This window comes from Daphnia magna, linkage group LG1 (genome assembly GCF_020631705.1).
Source record: "Daphnia magna isolate NIES linkage group LG1, ASM2063170v1.1, whole genome shotgun sequence".
Lineage (NCBI taxonomy): Eukaryota > Metazoa > Arthropoda > Branchiopoda > Diplostraca > Daphniidae > Daphnia > Daphnia magna.
In genome coordinates, this window is record NC_059182.1 from 16,082,025 (window position 1) to 16,109,044 (window position 27,020).

At 44.2% G+C, this 27,020-nt stretch overlaps 1 protein-coding gene across 4 annotated transcripts in view; it reads left to right on the top strand.

Annotated features, from left to right (window-relative positions):
* The window catches only part of LOC116926993, a 64,156-nt gene extending 38,424 nt beyond the window's left edge, over positions 1–25,732 (top strand). For 2 of the 4 annotated variants that reach the window (XM_032933921.2, XM_032933916.2), the window contains exons 3-17: positions 16,478–16,618; positions 16,812–16,955; positions 17,039–17,207; positions 17,294–17,407; positions 17,477–17,725; positions 17,824–17,943; positions 18,005–18,141; positions 18,330–18,549; positions 18,628–18,708; positions 20,220–20,324; positions 20,385–20,514; positions 20,609–20,769; positions 20,833–23,142; positions 23,213–23,590; positions 23,667–25,732. In XM_032933921.2, the coding sequence (XP_032789812.2) occupies positions 16,478–16,618; positions 16,812–16,955; positions 17,039–17,207; positions 17,294–17,407; positions 17,477–17,725; positions 17,824–17,943; positions 18,005–18,141; positions 18,330–18,549; positions 18,628–18,708; positions 20,220–20,324; positions 20,385–20,514; positions 20,609–20,769; positions 20,833–23,142; positions 23,213–23,590; positions 23,667–24,833 (5,626 nt within the window). In that variant the 3' untranslated portion in view covers positions 24,834–25,732. Of the gene's footprint in view, positions 1–1,272; positions 2,318–12,399; positions 15,199–16,477; positions 16,619–16,811; positions 16,956–17,038; positions 17,208–17,293; positions 17,408–17,476; positions 17,726–17,823; positions 17,944–18,004; positions 18,142–18,329; positions 18,550–18,627; positions 18,709–20,219; positions 20,325–20,384; positions 20,515–20,608; positions 20,770–20,832; positions 23,143–23,212; positions 23,591–23,666 lie in introns of those variants that run through there. The other 2 variants (XM_045170115.1, XM_045170117.1) reach the window with 2 other exon arrangements.
* The last annotated feature ends 1,288 nt before the right edge of the window (positions 25,733–27,020 follow it).

The window sequence follows — 27,020 nt, forward strand, 5'->3', positions numbered from 1 at the left end:
ATCCTTGGTTCGTCCATCTCTGGATTCTCTTCTTTCCCTCCAAACTTTCTTTTCTCCGGCCATCGAAAATCTCTTTTCGCGTAGATAGCGTATCGGTACTTGACCCTTCATCTCAGGCTTTACGATCTCCCTATTGTCTACATTTGCACGTTTTACATGTATCAACAGTAGTAGCCATGCGGCTGAAAGCCCGTTAAATGACGTAGGCACAAAATAAGAAGGATGCAAGAATAAAGAAACTGCCTTGCCTATACTACGTATATCGAAACACTCTCTTTTGACCCGCAACATCAGAGCACTTCTTTTGTTCCACAGACCGAAAAATATAACGAAATGGATGACGTGCGTTAGCCGTTGCTATCTAGCAATCTTCTTCTCTGTCCTTCCCTTCGTTTTTTTTTTGCGATACATTCGGACGATAGCGAAGGAGGTTATCCACTTGGGGAATGATCGAACGTAGTCGATCGGGGGGACGTCGTCTTCTTCGTCCCCCAATCCCCACATTGCCCGCGGATCGCACTTTTTTCTTGTTTGCGTGTTTGAGGTGCATTTCTTGCCGACTCTCAGCTAGCATTATCTGACAGCACAGTAGCGCACGTTGCATTTATTTTTGGTCCTCCGGGGTCGTATGTTTGTTCGATGTAACTATATACCCCGTACCATAAACTACCCAGGTGGATAGCGCGGCTGTCATCGACAGTGCGCACGGTCTCAGACCGTAAGTCGAGTTGAGAAATGGAGCGTTCGGGGGGAAATCAAGAGTAATACTAGCTACTAAAAAAAAATGGACATGGAATAATAGATGGCGATCGTCACGTGACTATTCAATTTCTCTTTTCGCGTTTTTCAACGTTTTATTCCACGCCCATTGGTTTGAAATTTTAATATTTAATACTTTGCGTTCAACGTTTTACAACTTTATAGTTAATATTTCTAGTTTATCTGTAATCCCAAATTTTGTTAACGATTACAGTGACATTGTCGGGACTCAACATCAAAACACGACACTCGCGGTTCTGTTTTGCATCTTGTTCGTCTGAATTGCCTACAATTAGTCTCGAGTTTTGCCTCATTTTTGTAACGTGTTGTTTCTTCTTGCTCGTGTCAAAAGGCCAACTGGAGCAAACACACGCACACACACGTAAAAGTCTACAGTAACAACATGCGGTACATGGAGCTCCTCCTCGGTCTTCCCTCGTCTGCTATCCTCCTACCGCTGTTGCCTCTGCTCCTTGGAACGTCACATGTGTATCATCTCAGTTGGCGTCGCGATCCGTGACCGAACGGTCCGCGTCTAATAGGCCTCTGTCTTTCTTTCTTTCTACCCTTTTTTTATTATTATTTTGCTTTCATTGCTGTGTAGTTTCAAATGGCACCGCCTCCTCGGCGATTCATTGCGTGTCATGTCCGTCTCTCTAGTGGTACTTTCGTCTAGCGGTGGCCTAGTTGGGCAGATCAATTCGTCTGGTGCTACTTTTTTTTTCTTTTTTCCTCCAATCGACGTCATCAACAATAGTCACGCTAGCGATGGATATGGAACAGCAGCAGTCTTGTCTAGTTGGGTGATCGGTTCAGTTCGAACTGAGCCAATGCACGACAACGGTATGCAAGATGCACTTTGGTGGATGTGACGTTTGGTTGTGAAAATTCGTGAGTTTGAGCAGCTTCTAAAAGTGAATTGACAGTTGCCGAAACCATCGAATAGCCATCGAAGAAAACAAAGACGGATAATGTCGCCTGGTTTTTTACTGTTCGATTGGTGGTTCGATGGGGTCGCATCAGTTCAGTGGTCTTGCGCTTCCCGATTTCCCTGTGCGGGCAATCACGGAGGTGGCAACGGAAGCGAGTGAATAAACACGCACGAGGCAACCAGAGAAAGAAAAAAAGGGGCCGTCTTTCTGCGACGGTCCTACGCGATTCGAACGCCTCCGATCCCTGTGGATGTCTACATTTAGTCTCTTTCTTTTTCTCTCGTTACGAGTTGATGGAGCTTTTACTTGTGTTATCGGCCCTAACTCCGTAGCCGCCTTCGCTAACGTCGTCCTAGTTTGACGCTGAAGGTTCGTCGTTGCTTATCTGTACCAGATTTAGACCAGACAACTTCGTTCTAGCGTTGAAAAAAAAAACACGCAACTTGCGCGAACGGGCAAAATTATAAAAAGAGAAAAAGTAAGAAGAAAAAAGAAAAAAAGTGGAAAGAGTGATACTCGTTTTTCCCTCTCTCAGGGTCCCGAGAGATGGGCAACAAGCAGTCGACCCTATTGTGGTCGTGGCAGCGCAGGAAACGCTCTAAAATCGCTCAATCTCTTCGAACCAGGTAACGTAAAACGTGTCCATATCCATTCGGTTTACGATTCGGTTACTATATACCCATTCGTTCCCTCGTTATCAGCGTACCATAACTGATGTCAGGGCGAGAGAAGATGAAGGAAATGAAAAGGGAAGTGCGAAAGAGACGTTTTGATAATGAAAGATAAGGCACCATTTCGTTCGTGTTTTTTTTGTTTGTTTTTTTTTGTTTTTTTTTATTTATAAAGGGAGAGCTGTGAATGAAAAACGTCGAGGTTAACTATGTTAATGGTGCTGGTCACTCCATTCTGTCGGCCTCTTTTCGCTCGTGCCCGATTGATTTCTAATGGCCGTGCGTCTCACCATGGCTTGATTGCATCACTGAAAATCAGGTCTCTACATTCGAGATCGATCGAATTGCAAAATGGCGAGAATCCGGCGTCAAGCGTCGTATTTAGACTTGTAAGGCTTTCGGGATCAGTTACTCACCATCGATCTGTGACGTCGTCAAATTTGAAAAGAGAAAAAACTTTGCCGACAAAGAAACAGGCACAAAAGACAGGACCGCGCGTTAGTAATTCTCTACATCCAAACATCCTAACATTACCACTTATTTTGTTTATTTTCGTGGCTTCTAAATCCTCTTTTTCTTTTGAGCCAAGCCGACTGCTGCGTACACTTACCATAAGCCAAGGAAGAGAAATCAAAGAGAAAACATATGCAAAAGTTGCTGATTGCGTGAGAATTGAATAACAAAAAATGACAGCAAGCAAACCATAAACCTTTTTTTTTTGATTGATTATAACGAATGAATGATCAAAGAAAAATCGGATTTGGTTTTGAAGTAGAAAAAGAAAGAAAAAAACTGCTTGAAATTTCGAATGGGTGAGAAAGAAAAAGTGGCAATGCCACCGGGAGGATTCGGATGACTTTCTTCTACAAGTCAAACCATAGCGGCAGTCATTCACCAGATGAAAATCTTTTTGTTGCGAATTTCTTTCGCCTCTTTCCGTTCATATTTTCTCCTTCTGATGGTATGAAAAACCTCCTTACGCTTCAACCATATGTCTCTACGCGCCCGTCATTCAAATCTTGCTATTTCGGTACGCACAAATTGAATTTCACCGACGACGACGATAAAGAAATCGATGATGATGATGACAAGCGCGGGGAAAACTTTTGACGTTTCATTCCCCTCCCCTTTTTCTTTTTTTTCCTAGAAAGTTGATTACGTACGAGTGTCACGCATCGCTGCACTTTTTGTGTGTATATTTATGTTTGTTTTTGTTCTATTTGCAATCGTGTTTGCGTGTCAGCAAAGGAAATGTGTATTCCATCATCCCACTTTAGGTTGCGGGACAAGTTTTTTGGCAATTTATTTCATCATTTCGGGCTTTTGCCTATATTCCACCGTGTGTGTATGAGTCTATAAATATCTCCTTAGCTTCGATATGGGTTTTTTTTCCCCTTATGTCTCGTGAATCATGTGTCATTTACGGTCGTCAACTCGCGGCTTTGCAGTCCCTCAACGAGCGCTATAAAGAGTTTTGTTTATTATTATTAGGGTTTCCTTTTAGAGGGGAGGGGGGGTTATTTATTTTTGCATAACAGATTTTGGATTTTGTTTGTTTTGTTTTCGCGTTCTTTCGCGTGGCTGGAACGACATGTGGGTCTCCACAACTTCCATCTGGTGACATTATTAACGAGGCCACGAGAGATCCCCTAACCAAATGAACATTTTACCATACACTGTCTTCTCGGATTTTGTAGCTCAAGGGCTCGTTCACGACTCTTTAATTTAGCGCGGTTTCTAACATCAATGACATCGAAACTGGGAAAATTGGTAAAACGCAAGTCGTCAATAAACGTGACGGCCGTAGAAGGTGGAACAACGCCCCAATGGGTAGCCACCGTGATCGGTATGGATGACAGATGTCGTACTCGTTTATGACCTCCTAGAAATAAAAATCCAAATGGCAGATAAAACTGCAACCCCCCCCCCAAACAAAATAGAGACGAAATGCTACGTACTTTTACGTGTTTTAGATCTTTTCTTATTTTTTTTACGATTCTCGCTTTGCGTCAGAATTCTCATCATCATTCTGTCGCGGAGGCTTCATTTGACACAACATCTGGATCTTTTTGGATATACCACATTGTACGTTGACGAGCACGTCATATCCCGTGTGGCACAGGAAGACGAGGATCAAACGAATCCACCCTGAGAGAGTCTGACGTATCCTTAGCGTGACACTAGTGTTAGTGGGGCAGGAAGCTATGCGCCAAAAAGTGTTATTTTTACAGACACACAAAGATATACTCTTATCTAAACACATTTCAAAAGTTTGCAGTGTGCTTCTGTCCTTTTTAACCCTATTCTTATCCGACTTGCTGACGCACGCAGCAATCTGAAAGTCACACAAAAAAAAGCCAAAAGGGGAAAAATTGGCAATGGATATAAGAGCCGGCGAAAAGGAAAAACGATGGGGCGAGTGTCTGCTGATGGTTGCTACGGTAACTGATGAATCTGCGGGAAGAAATGAAAAAACAAAAAAATGCGGATTAGAATATATAGAGGCGGTGATCCATCAGAACGGAATTGGTCCGCAACAATAGTGCGCAATATAGACGCGAGAAATGTCTTTCCTGTAGGCCTGTCAAGTGCCCTCCTTATTCCGTTCTTTCCGTTTGTGGGTTACAAAACAAGCCTCTGTCGACTCTGTTCTTTTTGTTCCTACACCATAATCCGACCTAATAGACCATAGAAATCCCCCGCTGTCTTTTGTCGGCTCTTCTATGACAGTAGATGGATCAACGGTTCGTTTCATCTCTCCGGCCGTGACACAGATCTGCAATATGCGTCGGAGCCAAGTCGATTCGTATATGTCGGTGCGTTTGTTAACGAATGACGTGCTATGCGCTACAAGTAAACAACGACTTGCAAACGACATAAAGAAAAGAGACCGAATTTTGAAACAATATCAAAGGTAAAAAGCTGCATTTTCGTAGAAAGGTAGATCCAAGCTGACCGTGCACGATTGAATCATCTATTTCGTTTTGACGTCGATACGTATCTGCATATCTCTCTGCTTTGTTTGAACTCGACTTCTTGGAATCGTACGTTGCTGTTTGTTTCCATAACTAGAAAGATCGATGGACTTCATCGATTTCGACCGTCTGGTATTAGTTAAGACGTGATACGCTGGACTCGAGTAAGTCTATCGTGGGGGTCTGGGGAAATTGTTTCTTATTGCCCTTTTTTTTCTTTTACATGTCTCGTACTTCAAACGCGCTATTGGGCATTTTTCTTCTGGCTCTCATCTTGCGGAAGTTTTATTCAATTTTTTCGTCGTGTCGGAGTGACGTGCCGATGAAGAGAGGCCACGTCGCGTAATTTCAGCCCCCGTCTCGTTATACAAAACTCATAACTAGGCTGTTGGGGAGGATCCTGCTTCCATATTCTCGACAGAGGCTCGTACAAGTGGGACGCCGACTCATTAGTTAAGAGACTCTCCCGTATTCGTTAACAAGAGCGAAGGGGGTCACGCGCGTATGCGGTAAATTAGGGACGAGTATCCAGTGTCTCTCTTATTCGCCGGAAACCGTGTGACCATATAATGCCATAATGATTTCCGCGCGCTTCGTTCTCCGCCTGTGGCTTCGATTTGGTCGGGGCTGTTTTGAGCTTCCGGTGGAACCATCACACACTAGGTGGCTCTTGCTTATTGGCGTGAGTTCCGGCAGAAGCCCTGTCTTTGCCGGAACTGACGTGAGACGGTAATACTACCCTTCTAGACTCCTCCTACATTCTTTCTGTATCCTTCCCGAGCTTCCGCTTCCTCCCTTTTTTTTTATACGTACATAACTCAAAAGAAACAAAAAAGAAGAGGGGCTGTGTTAGATAAACGACAGTCAATTCTTTGCTGTAGGCGGGAAACAAAAAGATGCGTGATAAATGGGTGAGTCCAGCAAAACAAGATTCTCAAGTAATTCTCTGTATAACTCGGTACGCATCCCGGGCCTCAACCGTGTTGTTAATGGCATCGCAGTCTAAACAGCTGCCGATGTTATTCAATTGCCTCTTATCTTTACAACGAATTCGTTCTTTTTTATTTGAAAAGTGGCGTTGTCGTCGAAAAAAAAGAACAGGGAAATGACTTTTGTTGTAAAAGACGTTTGTTAGAGAATGCCTTCTGAGATGCGTTATTTTGTCTCTCACGCTCTTCCTTTTATTTTTCGGTACTCTTTGGTTCTTCAAAAAAAAAAAAATGTCTCTATTTATTTTGCGAGAGTGCGTTAATAGTGTTTTGACGGCCGCCTTCGGTGGAGCGCGTCCCACAGTCGGCCTAATGCCGTCCTCTCTATTGTACGGAGGTGAGAAGGTTAGCATACGCTTGGCACTCATAATACAAGCAAACATCTGCTCCCATCTGGATGTGTACGTATCCCGCAAGATTTCTCACTGCCTATCTTTCCATCCCGTTGCCATAGAGTCCATCGCCCTAATTTTGTGTTTTTGTTTTTTTCTATTTCGCGTCCTTTGCGAGGCGTTTCTTAGTTCAAACCCTTTGACAAACACAACAGGTCTTTACTTTTATTTTTTTGTCTTTTCAAAGATTTGAAACGCAACCAAATCATTCTCGCCATTCAACTCGCAAATGTTCCATCTTGCAACGACAACACATAAGATTTTGTTGTTTTTATTACGGGGCTTTTGAGTGGCATGCCTGTGAATCCAGACGATGTTGACAACATTTAATGTTAGTAAAAGAGACACAGCAGTCAACAGAAAAGCAATGAAAAATGAAGGATTACTCGGAAACGGCAATAACAAGACATGGCAAAGAAAACGGAACAAAATAATCTAAAAAGCTATCCGCGTGCGAGTTTTCTTTTTGAAACCAGACGGGATCAGCTGTTGGATGTTTTTACACACAAAAAAAAAAAATGCAAGAAAGAAGGAGGAAGACAGAAAAAAAAAGCCAATCTTGTTAGTATAGCCCTGGAGGGAGGCGTTTGTTGTATGCATACCTTAACACGCAACAATACGTACGAGTTGCTTTGCCTCCTCTCTGCCTTTTTTCATTTCGCTTTCGAGCTCACCCAGGGAGTTCTCCTACTTGTCTGCCACCCCGGGTGTCATTAAAAGCGAATTTACTGCATCAGGCAACGAGCGCACGAGCAAAGACCGTCTTAGATGTGAGCGAGTGGGAGGGACGCAGGCGCTACTAGTTGGAAGCATTAGCGTAACGACGTGGACACTGTGGACGTGTGACGTAACTGACTGCTTCTTGCCATAGTCAAAGATGAAGAATCCTCAAGGATCGCAACTGGGACTTTGTTTTTCTTTCCGTCGGCATTTCTTTCATCCTTTTGTTTGCTCTCTTTTTATCCTTGGTTGGTGGTTTATCTCCTGGATGTTACAAGAATCCTTGATGTCGAGCACAGTGACGTCCCTTTATTACGATATTGTTCAAAATTTTGTCCTCCTATTTCTGGATGGAATCGGAAAGCAGTCTTATTTACCCTTATCGTATGTAATCTATAAAAGAAAAGGATGTGTCCAGTCTCCAGCTGTTCACGTACAGGATCATGCCGGCCAGTACAAAGAAACCCAGTGCAGCAAGCAATGGTACACTGTGACCATCAATTGCTTTCTGGAGAGGGGATAATAATACGATTGGGGTCGAGACCAGTGGGAAGATATAGAGCCATCATCTTGTGAAAGCATATGATATTATAGTGTTGATTCCTTTATCGGTTGCTTGGAAGTTTTGCGGGGGTTGCATAAGTTTAGACTCTGTTCCTTATAAGTTTGTTGTCGTGCTAGCGTTCGATAAAAAGATGCCCACGGTTTTTAGTGATATTCCACGTAATGCATCACCCCTCTGCACGACTATTTTATTTGAAGAAATTTCAGAGTCATCTAGCTTGTACAGTCCCTGCACGAAAGAGAGAAAAAAAAATCATTTTTTTCGGTTTCATCGCTGTCGATGTCGTGAATAATTTCTTCCATTCCATGCGTGGCTATAAAAGCGGAATGAACTCGTTAGTTTTTGAGTGAAGGAGCGCCAAGCAAAGATGACAGGCACTGTCAAGATCAGGTCTTCACTCGCTTGACTATAGCCAAAAAAAAAATTAAAAGAAGTTGGATTTCCAACTCTTTTTTTTTTTCGGTTTTCTTTCGATCTGGCCTCGTTTTCGGTTCCCTGTTCTTTTTCGTTTGTTTTCTCAGAAGCTCACGGCCGCCCATGGGATTACGCGGTAGCACATGACCGACGTGCGTGAAACAGAGCGGGTTTTGGCGTTGAATGTTATCCGCAAATGTATACAATAGGTCATGGAAAGATTTTGCTGTAGTCGATGTCCTTCTTCTGTTGTCAATGGCGAATCCTCTAGCTATACTCCCCCACGCTTTTTGTTAGTCAACAATCAACACCCAGACAATCATGTTCTTCGTGGCGACTTTTATTTCACCCTAGTTGCCAAAAGCAATCAACTTCTGATAGTTTGAAATGAACAGACAACCACATCCACCCCGCACGTTGAATGCAGTGCACCATGCAAAACACGGTGATTTTTTTTTTTTCTTATTCAAATCAGCTCGAACTGATTGCCAGGCCTTGCTCTTCTACGAAACGACTCTGGAATCAAGATGCAAAAAAAGGAAAAAAAATAGCAAGGGAAGAGGGCGGGAAATTGATGTCAGGAGCTTGTAATTTGTGTTCATTTTTTATTTTCCTTGAAAATTGAATCGTCTCTGCCCCTTCATTCGGCACATTTGCTCCACCGTGGCGACAGCATACCAACGCAATTAAGATAATGAAATTCATTAATGGCTTGGTATAGGGGCTACACATCAGCCGGCATTGATTGAGAAAATAACGGGCCCGCTGTATCCAACGTTTCAATCGAGATCGTTTGAATGCTTTTCTACTTCATTTCCATACAACATGGCCAGCCATTTCAGACGGGAATTTCGTGAGTGGGAGTTTGTCACGCTGCCGTCTGAAGTGAGTGGCTATAAAGGCATCAGTGGCAGTACATAGCCGTTCGAAAGTAGAGCTGAATTTGAGACGATGACCATCTATTTACTTATTTAAGCACAATAAAAAGAATTAGTTGCAGCAGATCACACAGCTTCTTCCTACTTGTTGTTGATATTTCCGGACGAACGGTGAGCCCTTCATGAAAATGTGCGTTTCCCTTAAACAGCGTTGTCGACCAATTTTACTATACATGTAAACGTTGTGCGCCTCTTTCCCGTGCAAGTTAACACAACTCACTGCAGTCTACTAAAAACAGCAAGTGGGAGGTAATAAGAAGCGAAAGCAGACGTTTCAAGGGACTTGTACATGTAACAGCCCGAAGCAACAGCGCACTTGGAAGAAATAGCAAGTCCGGCTGACGGTCTTGTCTGCATCTAGGTGCTTCTTCTGTTTGTATACGGATGACGCCATGTTTGTTGAATATACAATAAGAGTATACGCGTAGTCCTTGGAGAGGTTCAAAGATTTGGAAAAGAGACACGTTCGAGTAGATTTTTTTTTTTTTTTTGGGCTTGTAGTTGTTATTATTAGGGGCTGTATGTATACTCGAATGTTTTCTTTCTTTTCTTTCCCCCCTTCTACAGTGACTTGTTATTGTATATACTCAGCGAGGCAAGCGTTATTCTTGCTGACGCAACTTCCGCTCTGAAAGTTAAAATCCTATCTACCATTTACATGTTTTTCCTCTCGTATGGATTGATCCATTCAACGCGTGCCATTGCGAAACCCTTTGCAACTCGACTTTGTATGGTACTTTGCGGGAATATTGCCGTCTGGTGTTCGCGTACCGTGTGGCCTTATTATAAGAGATAAGCTTCATATCGATTGGTAGCTAAAAGCTCAGTGGCTTAGAAGTTCGAACAGGAATCCTACCAAGTAAATCAAATCAAGTTTGCATGGGTTGACCATGACACGAAAAGATTCAATCGAGTCACGCCCCCGATACCTTATTTTTTACAGCTTGCTTGCGGTTTATGTGTAGTACAACTAAATTTGTGATGAGCCATCTTGTTCCGCCGTCTTCTTTCTTCCTTCTCCACAGACGACGGCATATCGATTCGTTCTGAGAATTCATTCACACAACGTCTCATTCTGCCTTCATCAGCATTAGCTATAAAACACGTAAGTCGTTCACATAATCCGGTACTTCTCTTTTTTTTTCTTCCACTTCTCTGTCCCTTCGTCTCGGCCCCATTGACTTATTCTTAGGCAATGTTCTTTTCATCTTCTGCAAATATATTTTCATCTATAGAGTATATAGACTTGGATGACGGGCCGAAAAAGGTCGGAAGCAAACACTGTCTTCCGCTCATTCTTTTCTTCACGTTTGGATGTGCTCGTATGTGTACCTCTTTATGAAACTTTCTCAGAAAAAAAGGGGGTAAAAGAAGAAGAAGAACTTGGTCAGTCGTTGTACTCGTGACCGAGAACACACTACCGGTGTAGTAGATATTTATGTGTAGGACTTAAAGGCCTAGAACGGCAAAGACATAAACATCCGTGAGCGCCATATCACTGTCGGTTTCCGCCTACGTACTTTTTTCCTTCTCTTGTGCTGCGCTCTCAACAAAAGAAAAAAAAAAGAAAAGCTCATATGAATAGTTGGAATGGCAATCGCTGAGTGCACCAATGGCATTTCGATGTCAACCGCGGGATCAATCCTTTTAATGGTAGAAATCGAGTCGGCCCCGGTGATGTCGACACCAAATCGTCCAAACCTCTATTTAAATATGTACTGTACACATATCTTTATATCATTTGCGCTAAACACTATGGTACATCGATTTATTGTGTAGAACTGAGGCGAAAGAGTAGGTGGGACGTAGAAACATGAGTGAAAGAGAGTAGAGAAAGGATGCCCAAAATTAACATAGATATGCGAAAAATTATAGACGGTACTGTGCTTTTCATATATAGTCGGACCTGGCGGTGCCCTGGCGACGTGCTTTTACTGGTCAAACGAGTTTGCTATCGTTTCTATCCTCCCCACAACTATTCGTCCCGTTCAAAAGAAATCTCCCGATCCTCAAGCCCGTTAGACGATCGAATGCAAAGGCACTTTTTTTTTTTTTTTTTGTACCTATTCACGAGGAAAATAGCCGACAAGATGTGCTGGGCTTTAAAGCTTCAGCACTGCCAATAGGATACGGCGTTTGGGAAGGCGATGGGTGCGTTTTCCAATATAATAACTCGTATGTTAGACGCGGATGTTGCCGCCGCCGCTGCTTCGATATGATCGATAAACACCATTGCGCTCAGCGCTAGGGTATACCTGCAAATGGCGCTGTGGTGTCGATGTTGTTGTTCACGACCTGCTCGATTGTATGCCGACTTCGTTGCTATTTCGTGCCACTCTGGGCCGGTCCCGCGCATGCCAAACGCACGCGGTCGAAAGCAAAAGCCAACATACGTCTCTATATATACTGCCTAACGGTATGCACGCATAGGATGTATACGTGCGAGAGGTTGTATAAGTGTTATAAATCTCTTTACAGACGATTATTTCGTTTTCTCTCGTTTCAAGCTTATTAGCGTACTACACGGTTTGCTTTGACTTTCGGAGCGGTTCCACTTTATCCTACTTTTCTATTTTCCTTACCGATCTATGATAAGGAATATCTCCGTTTTATGTTCGTCTGTCGTCTTTCCCGAATACATAAACCCCCTAAAGACACAAACATCAGAAGAAAAAAATGGAAAATTTCACACTGTCGAGTGTGAACGCGCTGGCACCGAGGGTATGGGTTATTTCGTCCATCTGTCTACGGTCTGCGTGGATATAAATATAACTCTGTCGGTTACCAAAGAGTCAAAAGTGAATCAGGATAGAGGGAAGTCCAACCAACCAGTTGCAGGCATAGATGGGCTCTTTGAATCCTTCACAGCTGTATATTTACCCACCGCAACCTCTCATTTCTTTCCCTCTTCTATCCTTCTTCTCCCACCCTTCTTCGTTTTCTTCTTCCTTTTTATTCCCTTCATCTCTCGTTTCCCGACACTTTTCGGGCGTCGCCGACGTCGAATTCCCCGTGTGACCAGTGCGCCGTGTTCGCCTTGCTGATTCAGTCGGTCGTCGTCCCTTGTCGAGTGCTCGACTTCGTTTCGTTTCTCCGCTTTTTTTTTTCTTGCTCTCTCCTCACTTTTTCCTTTTTATCCCCTCTGGTCTCGTTCTTTTTTTTTTATCCATGCGTCATATACTTTTGGGCATTGCCAAGTTCACAATCGAGACAGGGGGGGAAAAAAAATTAAATAAATAAAACGTGAAGGAACCAACAAGATTTTATTTACCACTTGGCCCTTGATCTCTGCCTCGTTCTTCGTATAACTCGTTGACCTGATGCCTGAAACCGAGATCGACTTGCCCGTTGGATCGGTTACCGAAGCGGATGTTTTGATTAATGTCGCGCAAGCAATCAGACTCGATTCTATCGACATTTCCCACTTCAGAATTTGTGCGCTCGTATCCCGACGTCTCAAATCAGTTCCGCATTCTGTTTGGACGGATCGTCGCTGTTCAGATGGAAACCGATTTGCGTGTGAAAAAAGCGGAAACAAATATTGGCTGGCGAAATTCGACTAACGAGCGCTAGAAACTCGTCGCTTTGTTGGCGTTTGATTGCGTGCTCCATTGTCGTCGATGTTAATAATCCCCTTTTCTCTTTTTGCTCCACTCTTTTCCGTTTTCTTTCTGGCTTTCGTTACTCCGTTCGAAAAATGTGTTGAAAACAATGGAAGTGAAATGAAAGAGCGGTCCTTTCTGCACTTCGGCTTATCAACGATTGTTGAAAGGTTTCATCCGTTTGGCTCTTTCCTTCTATAGCGAAGCCGTTGGACGACTCATCCGTGGTGGCGATGATCCTCCTTGTCCCTTCCGCCCCACTCCCGGTCGCATGACTCTCCGCATGCCAACACAGTTTACTACATTCTGTGTCGTTTTGCGCTGACGCGCAAAAGGAAGAGGGTCGGATTTCGTTGTTTTTCCCTGTTCACGCTTCATTGACCTCTGCCCATTTTCCTCTGCTTTAAAAATAATTCGAATCGAAAGCCATTGGTTTTGCGGGTTCCACTAAGCCCAATTTTACGATAACGTCGACATCACCAGTTTCTGTTCGAAGCGAAACTTGCGATATATTTCGGGCAGTTCTAGCGATCGAATTCCTGATTGGGATTTTACTTTGAGTGGACCAATCGCGTTTGCGAGAATTGCTCAGCACCGCGAGGAAAACACGCCGCATTACAACAATTGCCAGCCACAAACTACAATCGTTTTTTGTTATTCCGCCCTCTCTAGGGTACAAGTGCGTCCGCTCTTTTTGTTTTCTCATCGTCTTCCACGTAACTTGGCAAATGCTTGTATTCGATGCCCGCTCGTTACTTGGCGTGCTAGACTGACAGACCGAAGAGGAGGGAGGGAAAAAAAATCATACCCAGACCCGTTGGCAACGCTACAAACAAAAAGTGAAGTCCTGCGTCATTAGCGTCTCTGGCGGAAATCCCTTCGGACCAACCGCAGTGTGACTACTGTTTTTATTTGTTTTGTTTATCCGTCCTCATTTTGGGCACTTACAGTCCGCCTCCTTTTCACCTTCTTCCATTGCCTCGAAGAAGAAGGAAACTCTCTCGACTTGGACCGTGTCTTGTTTCATTGGCCCATTCTATAGAGAGCGTAAAAGGAAAAGAAAGGGCAAAATAAAGTAAAAGCGAGTGAGAGAAAAGAAAGGCAAGAAAATAAGAACACTCTAAAAAAAAAAAACAACAAGTACTGGTCAGTATGTGCCATTTCGATATAGTAGATTTTGGTGTTCAAGTGCGTCGTGTCTCGCGCCCGTCGTGCCCGGAGTGAATCCTTAGTGTGTGGAATTTTGAGTGCCAAGTGAGCCAGAATAGAACACGACACGGAAACAAGAGGAGGAAAAAAAAAAAGAACAGAGGGAGGTGGAAGAAGCAAATCCAATCTCCTTGCTTCCGGCTTGGCGTGACGATTTGTGAGGAAAGCCAACCATCGTTATCCTTGCACTTTGCAAAGAGAAGGTGTGCAAGGATCGACCGTAAAAAAGCGCCAAACGTTGGAAACAAAAATAATAAAGCCACTCCTATCCCACGGCAGTTCATCATCAAAACGAAAGAAGAAATGTGTCAGCGTATTTTTGCTCGTGCAAGTCCTTCGAGATGTCCAGTGTCTTTTGATGGAACGGTGCAACGCGGAGCAACTGCAGTGCCATAAGCGCAACCACATCGGATCTAACCGAAAGAGAGAGAAAGGCATGACAAATGTTTAAGGAGAAAGCAGTCTTTTGGGGGCATTCGTCACTGCCGTTTATCTGACATGGACCGTGCGTGACTCGATGAAGTGCCAACCGTAGTGAACGATGCTGCTTGGAATACAGTACAAGAAAAGAAGAGAAATGAAACGTACAACTCTCCCAATCTAAGAGAAGAAAAAAAAACAGGGGGAAAACATTGAAACACTATTTTTGTGTGCATTCGCTGTTCAAGTTTTCGTTTGGTGAGGGATTGAGTATCAAAATCCCGCTCGTCTGCTTTGTGAAGCGCGTAGACGCTGGGGGAAAAAAAAAACTAGAGCAATTCACGTGAATTTGAAGCTGCAGTTGAGTGCGAGAATAGACTGAAAGAGAAACTGATGATAGAGTGACGGGAGCTTGCGGTATTCAAAAAAGAAAAGAGAAAAAATTTAAAGGAAATCTTGCATCTAACCAAAACATTAAAGGAAAAGCTCAAGTGAAGAGGAAATTATACTGAACCCTGAGAATTATTTTTAAAAAAATATGGCGGCCAACAGTTTGCGCGTTTTCTTTCAGAGTTTGCTCTCGGGACCAGCTCAATCATTTCATCAAAAACGGTAGTCAAACTTCATGTCTATCCTTGTATAATATCGTTCCTAATCGCCAAGCCCCAAGTGAAAAGCCTTCCTCCTGCTGTGTACCGCATAGCGAGTATCCCTCTTTCACTCTCTTTGCCCTCACGAGCATTTATTTTTTTTTAAATCTAAACTCTAACCACGAGTTAAATTTGGATGTTTAACTTGAGCTTTAGAAAATGATGAATTAGCTACCTTTTTTTTTTTCTTTCTGGCTAGAATGCTATCGCCTGTTTAATTTAGTCACGAATCAATCAGCAAGTGTACCGAGCCGTAACGGTTCTCTAACGAATGTGCACGTTACAAGTATATAAACGTAACGGGCATGGCTGCCAACGTCGTAAATGTTGGAAACAAAACAGAGGGTCTAGGGAGGAATATAAATAGAGAACGTGAACGTCTCGCAATGACGTTTCCCTTTCGATCACGAGGCTCGTAGCCTTTTTGAATGTATACCCTAAATAATGAAAGGAAATTATATCATTTCTTTTAGCTCTATTTCGCCCAATTTGTTGGCCGATTCTACAAGCGTTTACGTTCCTTGTTTTCGTCTGCCATAGCCCATTACGTCTCCAGAGAGTCTGAAAAACGGCCAATTTTAGATGCGACCATGTTTTTCTTTTGTTTCCGTTTGTTGTTGTTCGTCTTTTATCCTCTTCCCTATTTTGATTTTTCGTATTTCCCTCCTCTTATCTTATTAGCAACCTTTTCGTTGATTCTCCTTTGCGACTAAAACGAAGATATCCGTAGATTCTGCTTCGTGTGTTTTTCTTTTGAAACGCGGGACTTGACGATCCCAACGTCTGGCGCCTCTTTCAACGATTCATAAAACTTCATTACGCGCTACAGTTATATTAGCTTTACATCCGACGCCTGCCACGACGTTCGCACGTGTTGTGGCCGTCAGGGAACCCTTTCTGTCTGACTCGTGTCGTTACCGCGACGGGTGCCAACCTAAAAGGCCTAGTATTGGTTCATTTCTGTCTTGATTGAGATCAACGACGTTGACTATGAGTTTATGACGGAACATGAGCCAAAATTGGATTGTTTAGTTTCCTCTCCAGTTATCCGATGTATGCAGCTAATGAGAAAGAATCATATCCTAAGTTAATAAGAAAAAATCGTGATGGAATCGGTTGCGAGAAACGACGGAATGCGTCGCCGCCGATATCATTTTTTTGTTTTTTCTTTTTGCTACCTCGATCTCGACGAACGTTCGAAACTCATTCGTTCCCGTTTTCTTTTTTATTTCCCGTTACAGTCACATCAATCAAACGTCGTCTTGGTTGCCCCCCATCGACAATTGGAATGGAAGCATCCAGGCTGGTGCCAGTGGAGGCACGTCTCTTCCGTATGGCTGGGAGGCAGCCACCGATCGAGAAGGCAAAGCCTACTTCATCAAGTGAGTAATACGGAAATTGGGCAATTGGATCGATAAGTCTCGGATTAGCGACGGTCGACACAGCCACACAGATAGGAATTACAAATTCGATTATCTTATACAATTGTCAATCGTCTGTGGGCGTGTGCGGAGTTTTCTCTTGGACGCTCAGTCTCGGTGTTGCTATGTGTTCATTTTTATTTTTATTTGACAGTCACTTGAACAAAACGACGACCTACGAGGATCCCCGCAAGGATTGGGGCGAAGAGCCTCCACAGCCGCGCGAAGTGGAACTTTCTCGTCATCCAGAACTCGGTTTCGGTTTTGTAGCCGGTAGCGAGAAACCAGTCATCGTCCGGTAGGTTATCGTAACGATGGGTTCCTTTACATATTCATTGGCAACGCTTTACAAATGGCTGTGTACTCGTGTTTATTTTGTAGGTTCGTGACAGAAGGTGGCCCGAGTGTTGACAAATTGCTGCCGGGCGATCAAATTTGGAGGATCAACGGGGAAGACGTGAAACACGCGCCACGCGATCATGTCATCCAGTTGGTCCGCTCTTGCAAGGAAACGGTCCATCTTGCCGTTTGCCAACCGCCGTTGGATAATGTAAACCCCCATTTGTTTTCCTTTTACTCACTTGCGGGATTTGAAATATTTTTCCCTTTTCTTCTTGTTTTGGTTCTGGTTTTCAGTCGACGCGCAAATCCGCTCTGCTCAGTGCCGCAAAGAAAGCCAAACTCAGAAATAATCCGTCTCGCGTTCGCTTTGCCGAAGGCGTGGTTATTAATGGCACCACGTTGCCACTGGTAAATTTCTGTTTCTTTTTCCGTTTCCTTCCAGCTGTTTCCGTTCATCTTGATTTTCCCTTTTTGCAGAGTCAGTCGCTGGGCAAAGAAGAACCGTGCCCGCCACTGATGCCCAACGTGATGAAGGTCTACCTAGAAAACGGCCAGACTAAGTCGTTCAAATACGATTCGGCCACGACCGTCTCCGACGTCCTCAATTCACTTCAACAAAAGCTCGGCTTCAAATCGATGGACAACTTTTCCCTCTGTGTCGAGCACGTCAAAAGCATCCGCAAAAATAAGTTGACGCTGCTCGATCCGGCTGAATCACTCGCTTGGGTACGTCCACAATTTTAAGAGTTGCCGCATCATCATTCGGCTTTGTTTTTAGAACGGTCGCGGCATGTTTTGATTTTTCTCTCGCGTTCTTATTCCAGATTGCGGCTCGACCTGGTGCCCATAATCTGCGCTGCATGTTGCGAATAGCTTTTCTACCGAAAGACGCTTACGACTTACTTCGCAAAGATACCGGAAGTTTTGAATACCTCTTCACCCAAGTATGTCCTTTGCCATCATCATCTAATGCTATCAACACATTAAACGCCAATATCTTTGCAGTGCTGCAATGATGTGGTGCAGGAGAGGTTCGCCCCAGAGCTCAAGTACGACATCGCCTTGCGCATCGCCGCCCTACACATGCACCAACACGCGTTGACGAACAAGATGCAGGGCAAACTCACCATCAAAAACATCGAGTAAGTTATGTTGATTGGTTGTTATATATTTTTATATCCTCTTTCGCAATAAGTTTTCAGCAACCATTAGTTCGTGTTCAGTAATGGGCAGCTGTAATTCAATCACGTTAAATTCTCTCCCTACTCTGCTCGTTCACTATTGGATCTCGCATTGTTTGTTCTAATGTTAATTTTGGGTGATTCAACAGGCGCGAGTATGGATTGGAACGTTTCGTGCCCACCTCGCTGGTCGAGGCGATGAAACGCAAAGAGTTGCGCAAATTGCTTTCGCACTTTTTCAAAGTCAACCAGCAACTGACAGCACCCGGTCAGAAACAATTGACCGTCCTGCAGGCCAAGCTCCACTACCTCAAAATAATCGCTGAACTACCCAGCTATGGAGCCAAGTGTTTTTCTACCAACTTCAAGGTAACTTCCTAGTATAGCTTTTCTATCCCCATTTTTTTTCAGTTTCTTTTCACGGTTTTCTCTTTGTGTTCTATTTAGTCGGATTCAAACGTTGAAACTGTGATACTGGTTAGCCCGAAGTTTGGCGTTAGTCAAATATCCGGAATGCGGAGCAGTGCGGTGAGTTGGAAATTTCATTTTACACCTTAGATGTTGTCTAAACGATGTGGCTGTTCCAGCAGCGTGTACGGATATCGTGAAATTTCTGACGTTTTGGCCATCTTTAGTGAGTCGAGACTCTTAACGTTTGAGACGGTGAGCCATCTTGGCATTTTTATCGACCTACTCCACAGACATGTGGAGAGAGCGAGGCGGAGAAAATCGGTTTAGGTACCACCGTCTCTGCGTGAGGGTAAAACAAAAAATAAAACTAAACAAAAAGAGAAATTCCAGGTCCTCAATGGGCTAGAGCGTTAGCCGACCCCCTGTTTGACGTGGAATTTGTTTGTTTAGTTGTGTTGTGTGTGTGAAGAACGGATGGGAGGGCGGGTGAAAGCGGTTGGTAACTTGCGACAAGCACATCTTTCATCTGCCGGCTTGACAGATCGAAGAAAAAAGACAACTATGCGTAGCGCGAGCCAAAGGTTCTGTTAAACGTCTTCCGTGTTCTTGTCGGGATGGTAAAGCGAAAAAGGATTCTCGTGAAAAATGCATCAGTCTCGATGCCTGATGTTCGACAGCGTCAAGCCTTGTCGGCTCCGATGGCCATCCAATCGCGTTTGGCCGCCTGATGGCTTCGAATAGAAATGAAGACAGACGAATGAGGAACCCGCCTATGTCTTTTGTAGATTTGTCTTTGAGCTCACGTGTGTTTGTGTGTGTCTACGCGTACGTATGTGTGCGGAGGCAGAGTGGATCGTGACGGATTGATGGTCGGTGCTTAATGGAGTGCTGCAGCCGCTCTGATTGTCAGAGTTGAGGCAGAGGGGAGAAAGACGAATGTTTCGGTAACAGCCGGCTCCTGGCATTCGAAAAAGTTTGTGTTGTCTCTCTCCATATCATTTCTCTTGTCGAACGGCGATTGTACATCGCTTAGTTCAAAGTTTTTTTGTTTGTTTTTTTTTGCCAAGCCTTTGCATCAAAATTTCACACAAGGTAAATCTGAGGAAATATGAATCAAATCGAATGCTAGTTTTAATCAAAGAGTGGCTAAGTTTATGAGCTTTTTGGAAATACATCACTTTAATGCTTATACAACTATTTGAAAGTGAGGCCCCTGTGACTGTCTTCAGATTCAGGTCGTTTCCTTTTAAACTTTGGTTTGGCTTGAATTGATTTTATGTTGGATGATGAGCAAGGATAAAAGGAATGGAATGTTTGTTTACGCTCATCACGCGTCATCACTGCGAATTATCTGGCAAGAACTTTAAATACTTGGAAAACTTGCGTGGGCGTTGCTAACCCAGATAGTACATGTCTTTTGGTCATCGATAAAGAGTAGAAACGGCCGAAAACTGTGGGGGAGGGTGCCTGTTTTCGTTTCCATATCATTGCCCATCCAAGCTAACTATTGGCGTGAAATGTGGGAGAAATGCCCTTCAACTCTAGCGACTTAGTCGTCAACTTGTAACTACCCTACATCCTCTTCGTGATTGAATTCTAAATGCATTTTCTTTTTTGTTCGCTTTTAGCCTTTGACGCTGTGTAACGTCGAAGACATCACCTCTCTGAATGTGAGACGTGAGGACGAGTTAATACAGTACGTTGAAATCCGTTTGAAAGATCCTGATAAGGAGGTAAGATTGCGTTTCACTCGAGTTAACACGAACAAGAAGTTGATTTATTACGTTTCGTAGACCTTGCTCTTAAGCCTGGAGGAACGTGACGCCGAAGAGATCATCCTCGTTTTGCGTGGGTATCATAAATTAGCCACAGATCGCGTTTTGCCCGTCCATAGAGAAAGAAGCCGATGGACCCAAGATTCCGGTAAGTTGACTGTCTGAACTGGCTAAGGCGAAATTCGCAATCCACCATGGTTGTTTGCTTTAATTCTACTTTGCTAATTTTATTTGTTTAACAGCTCCGCCGTATCACACGAGACACACAGTTCTTCCGTCTCCATGGAGCTTTGTTGAACAACCGCCTGCTTCATGCGGTGCATCTGAACCCGAAGAAAAACTGGTTCGTTACGCTGATTTGTCGGTACCACCTCCGTATCACCCTCCACCACAAGGCTTTCAGGTATTTTGAATTCGTTTTTCTAACGGGTCGAATTCTGTAGATAAAAATATTGAAATTTCACAGATACCTAACAATCGCTACCCTTGCGCTGGTGAACATGACGAGGGAGCCATCGGTGAAAGGGAATTCGACGATCCGTTCGATCCAACCGCGACTTACGATAGCCCACGCGCTCTTCGAGGCGTCTCGCTAGCCCTGTGTCCACAGCAAAATAATAAGGTTGACAGCAATATGAATAAGCCATTGCCCAACAACAATGTTGATGCTGCTGGAGCAACGGCTGCGATGAAGAACCGTATGCCAGTCTTGACGTCGGTCTCGTCGAGAGAAATGCCAGCTGCCCGTCGGGTTTCTACGTTGGAGACGGCAGTTCCCAGTCACAAACTAGGGTTTGACATGCCCAGCGTCGTATCGATGGAAATTTTAGAATCCCAGCAACAACAGACTGAATTGCTTGTTCAGCAATTAGCTGACTGCTCGGAGGCTCGTAACGATGCAGTCATTCAACGTGTTTCAGAGCTTAAACGTTTGGTGGAAGACGCTGAACAGTACCTGACGGGTGGCGGGGATCGTGCCAGTCGAGTCTCTGACGTTGAGACCTCCAGCCTCTTGTCCGACATGTCACAGCTCTCTAAAACTGAGTCGGACCAGTCAGGTAGTGGTGCCGGCGCTGGATACGGCCGGCTCCGTCACAGCGACTCGCTCCTTCTTCTAACCCAGGGACAGAAACAACTATCATTGCCAGACAATTCAACGATCTTGTTGGATGCTGCGGATCATGCGTCCAGTAGCGACACGGATTCGGTCAGCACGACTCCTAACCAGACGCCAACTCACAGCCCGTCTCAGCGACCCAAATCAGCTGAAGGGCTGAAACATGGCACACCGTCCAGGCCACCGTCGATGCTCAAGCCTAGCGACTCAAGCTTCGGTTTGCATAGTCCAGACGTCATTCCCAGCGTTGCTGGACACGAAGAGAAAGATCTGGAAGGTCTACTTCGTCGTCTACAGGACGACCTTCCACTAGCCGAAGGTTCGCTCATCTACCTCGATCCGGACATCATCGACTTGACTATGATTCCACCGCCCATCACTCCTGAAGAGGACGGACTCAAAATGAAATTTCCAGCGACCATTAACGAACCTCCAACTCCGTTCGCCGATCGCGACTCGTTGGAAAACGAGCTTGCCGCCATGAAATCGACGCCGTCTGGCGTTGCTCGTGGCCGTCCTTCACCATCTGATCTTGGTGAATTGCAAGATTTGACCGACTTGGCCCAATGGTCGGACGTTGTTTCTGATTCCTCATGCCTAAACAGCAGCCAGGAGAGAGACTTCCATGATTCGGAAGACAAATTTTCACTGAGCGGCGTCAGTACCCGCTCGGTCAGTTCGTTAGCCAGCTCAGTCCGCGCGGGATCTACGTCCAGCTTGTCAGTCCAAACGTTGACTGAGAGTAAGAGGCGATGGATAGCAGATGAGAAGCGGAAACATTTGACAGCCAATCCTGATTTGGACAAGTTTTTATCTACGGTAGCTGTACCCTTACCTCCAGTTGGCGGCAACAAATCTTCGTCTCAGGCTGGATCAGGTGATTTCAGCAACGACGACCTTTCTGCTTACATCATTCCACCACCACCAGCAAATGCCAGCACTTCGTCTAATAATGGACTCGTCATATTGCAGAAGCTCTACGCTGCACGTGAAGGTATTTTCCAGGTAATGAGAGAAGAGCCTCCCTCCGGTGTAAACAGCGCCAAGCAAAGTGCAAAGAACTTTGACGAAAAAGATCGAGTTATGGTGGAAATGAAAGTGCGCTTCGAACAGCGAGAGCCTAACCATGGAGTCTCGTCGAAAATAGGAGAGATGCATCGTTTACTGGCATCATCAAACAACGCATCAGCCGTTACGGAGACTGTAACTGTGACTACCGCAAGTTCGAATATTACTTCTACCAAAGGCACAACGCCAGATCTTAGTCCGGCTTCTAGCCACTCTTCAGGCTACGGATCACTCAAGTCGATTGCTGACTGCTCTAGTAACCCTCCACCTGAATTACCTGCCCGTCAGCCAGCAGGCCAGTTCAGTCCGCGAAAGAATGGATTCGCCAATTTCAAAATGCCCGCGCTGAATCCATTGAATGGTGCCCTTAAAGCACCAGGTTACGGGCCCAATTTCAGGTCTACTTTTATCGAGGATGATGATGAAGACGACGAAGCCATCCCTCCTCCACCGCCGCCCCCTAGAAATCCCATTCCAAGAATGATTATAGCCGCCGCTGCAGCCGCCAATGCTCGCCTTTCGACGCCCGGAAAAGGATCCGAAAGCGCAACTGTACCGCCTCCAGGTCCCTTGACCAAATCTTCGTCTCAGGTATTTATGAAATACAAAATGGATGAGTCAAATTCCCTCACTAACACTAGAATGTCGATGTCAAATATAGGGTGACCTCTTGGGACGTATTTCCGTAAAGACACCCTCATCCGGCCGGATGAGCGATACTCATCGCTTACGGATGGAGGAAATGGGCCCAAGCGGCGTTGCCGGAGTCAAGGGCATGTCAGCCTCTACGGAAAGCATTTCAACAGTGCACAAGAATGGGCAAAGTGGCACTTCATCGCCCTCCAAGTTGAGCATGGCGTCCAGCAGTGATTCTATTGGTTCCAACGCCAGCGTGGCGACCGTGAAAAATGCCCCAGGAAATTTCGTTACTGGAATTTCTGTAACCTCAGTAAAGGAATCAGACGGCACACCTCCATTGCCTCCACGTAACAGCCCAACGCGAGTAGTAATTCCAAAGCTGCCGGTGACCCCCCAAATCGTAAGTCATTTGTTATCGATTTTTACGGTACTTCATTCATTCATTCATTACATACGTCTATTTTAACACTTCCCAGGAATCAACAACAAAAAGCGTGATCGTTAATCGAGTGACTCGTCCAGGCGTAGATTCAAGATCCGCACCCACCACGGCGAATGTCTTACCAAGTCAAAGACCTCCAGCTTTGCCATCCCGTCTTCGCAAGCCTCCGGTGACCAGCTCGGTGACCAGTCCACAGAAACCAACACCACCTGCGATCCAGATGGTGACGCCCAGCGCAAACGGCCCATCCGGTGCCCGCACGACGGTAACCAAAGCAGCAGCGCCACCTCCACCTCCAATCACATCGACACCCCCGCCGAGTCCCAGTCATTACGCAGTACCCGGTGTCATGAAACCGTTAAACGAGAGTCCAGCCAAACATTCAGAATATCAGATTCCCGTTGTATCGCGTGTACCGAGAACAACGATGGCACCTCCACCTCCATCTGATAGCAGCCGCGTAAGCCAACCGGGAGCTCCATTAAGCACCAGTAGCCCGAAGCTGGGTGCGCGGACTAATGCTAGTATTGGAAACAATGTCATTAGTCTGAACATTCGAGTAGAAGGGAAAGGCACGCCTGGCCAGGATTTACCAACGTGGACGAATAACAGCCCAACTCACCGCAAATCGGGAAACAGTGGTGTCGTCTTACCGGAGAGAGATAATGGATCATTGGATTCTGGAAGCTTCGAACAAGATTCTTTGGATGGCAGCACAGATTTCGACCTTACTACACTCATCAGTCAGTCGGAACAGGCAGTCAGTCGCGTCATTTCACGGCTAGCCGTTCCTCCTGTAGCTAAGGCCGAACAAGCCCATTTTCAAGGAGACGAAGACTTGAGTCAAGTAGAAGCAGCCCGGGATAGATTAATTAACGAATCGCGTCAATTTGTTACGGCTTCAAAAATGTTTGTCAAGAGCGTTACTGATTCTCCCCAGGCAATGGCCATCTGTCTCTCCCAGTGCGTCGTGCTGATAGAACGTATGGGTATCGCTGTCGGGGATGTATCTCAACGGGAACAAAACCGCGATTTGCCTCCAAAAGTTCGTGACGTAGCCCGAGCCTTTCTACACACGCTCAAGGCAGCCGCCGAAGCGTCCGGACAGGGAGTTAGTGACCCGAGCATGGGTCGTCTTATGGGTAAGGCCACAGCCTTGGCCGGCGTTCTTACTATTCTAATGCGCTCCTTGCGCCCGTGAACATTAATCTCCTTTGCCGTGAGCTAATTAATGCGTAAACGGTGACAATCATAACCCGCGTTTGTTAGTACACCGACCTGCTTCGTGTGCTTCGAACACAAAACTTCTCCGGTACAACTGTAATTGTAATGAGTCACACTTAGATTGACAGTCATTACTGGAATTTCTGTAAAGTTCTGGTGGGATGGTTCTCGTTCGTGATGTCTAATAATGAAACCCCAAAAATAATCTCGCTAAAATCGCCATCTTACTCCCAAGCGATTAGAGGTTTCCTGTGTCGTATAAGTTTAATTATTTTATTTTGTATTTGGATACCTTTTGATTTCTAACTCCAGCCGTGAATATGTTGTGTATCGTGTGGTTTCGCTATTTGTCGACATCGTTCAACCCCATTCTTTAAAAAAACAAAACAAAACAAAACTTGTTTTACGCTAGTCGCCAAATGTTTCCGATCGGATTTTCCTCGAAGACAGGCAACAAGCAACCGGACAAAAGTCGAATCGTCTCGCGTTTAAAAATAAAAATATAGAATCATTATTGACATTGCGATTTTCTATCGTGTGTCAAATTCGAGAAATTAGTATTCTTCGTTAAAACGTTGGTGACATCGGGTGTTTTTCTTTGTTCCGTCAATCACTAAGTACTATTTCACTGTTGTTAACAGAAAAAACGGTGTCCATATTTGTTAGTTATGTTCATCTTTTTTACCACTTTATCTTGCATAATATAACTAAAGCAAATACTGCTGCTTATCGCAGTGGAACTGTCAAAATATATTTCATTTGTAGGAGTTTCAATGATATCACGCTTTGCCACTCTTACCTTTTTTCATAAAATTACACTCTGACCTTCCTTTTCTGTAAAGAAGAGAAATGTAAATAAACGACGAAAACATGGGACGGCTTGCTTTTAGCAAATTTTTCTAAAGTTAGTATTTAATCTGGCGATCTGAGGTAATAGCAAACTAGATGGGATACCAGGAGAAAACTGTGATGCAAATTCACTGACATCTAATGACAACTTACCTTCCAGCAATAAAGGCATCACCCACTTGAAAACTAAACTATACTCTCCTGATGATTTTCGACCTCCTCCGTGAATTTTGAATCAATCGTGTAATTTTATAGCAATATGTTGGTTTTTGAAAGATAAATTTAAAAAATAAAATAAAAGTCTTAGGGCTTTTTTTAAGTCCCACAAAACAAGCCCGACTCTTCTCGCGAATGACTTTTTTTCGTACCAAAACATAGATGCCCATGATTCTTGTATTATAGCTAAAAGGCTAAGATGTTGGCATAGAAAGATAAAAGTCTTTGATTCAATCCCCATGAGAATAAAGTGACATTTTCATTAATTGATAACAGGAAACAAATGTATTGTCCTCCAATTTAAGTTTTCTCTTGCTAATTTAAGAATACCAAAGAAGTCACTTTATTAAAATGATTACAGATTTGTAAAATACCTTAACATCTTTTTACAGTCTTAACAATGACACTTTTTTGGCATCAAGACATCCCATGTTCCTTGTTCCAAGAAGCAGGAAAATATTTCCAATACAAGAGTTTTCTAAAGAAAGTCCACAGCTGCAAATTAAAAGGTAAGAGTATTTTAATACTGAGTAGTCCTATGTTCAATAACAGTTTAGCTAATATAAATATGTGTCATTGATTTGCATATGAAAGCCACATATAAAACAAAATTTCTGTTGATAGGTCATTTCTAGATTGCTTTTAGCTACGCGAATTGGAACAGCTGACGGGACAGCTGACATTTCCCGTATATTTTTAAAGACATCTAGGGGAGAAATAACTAACTCCGTAGAATTTTTATGGGTATGTCAGCTGTCCCGTCAGCTGTTTCATTTGGCGTGGCTTCGGACTGAGGATGGCTGCTGAAACGAACGTCTCTCTTCTTGAAATTTTACCACAGATTCAGTGTGTTTTTAGTTGCATCTTGTGAATTCAATCAATGCAGAGTTGTTCAAGGTATTATGGGAAAATTGCATGTCAAAGAAACATCGTACCACTTATATTTTGAATTTTTAAAGGAGTAACATGGCTTGGCTATGCTAGCACGTTTTTTTTAATATCTCCGATAGTCTGATATACCCGTTTTGTTTCAAAGGTGATATGAAAAAAAAGTAGTTCTTTATAATCTTTTTCTCTATCTAAATCTCTTAGATTCTTG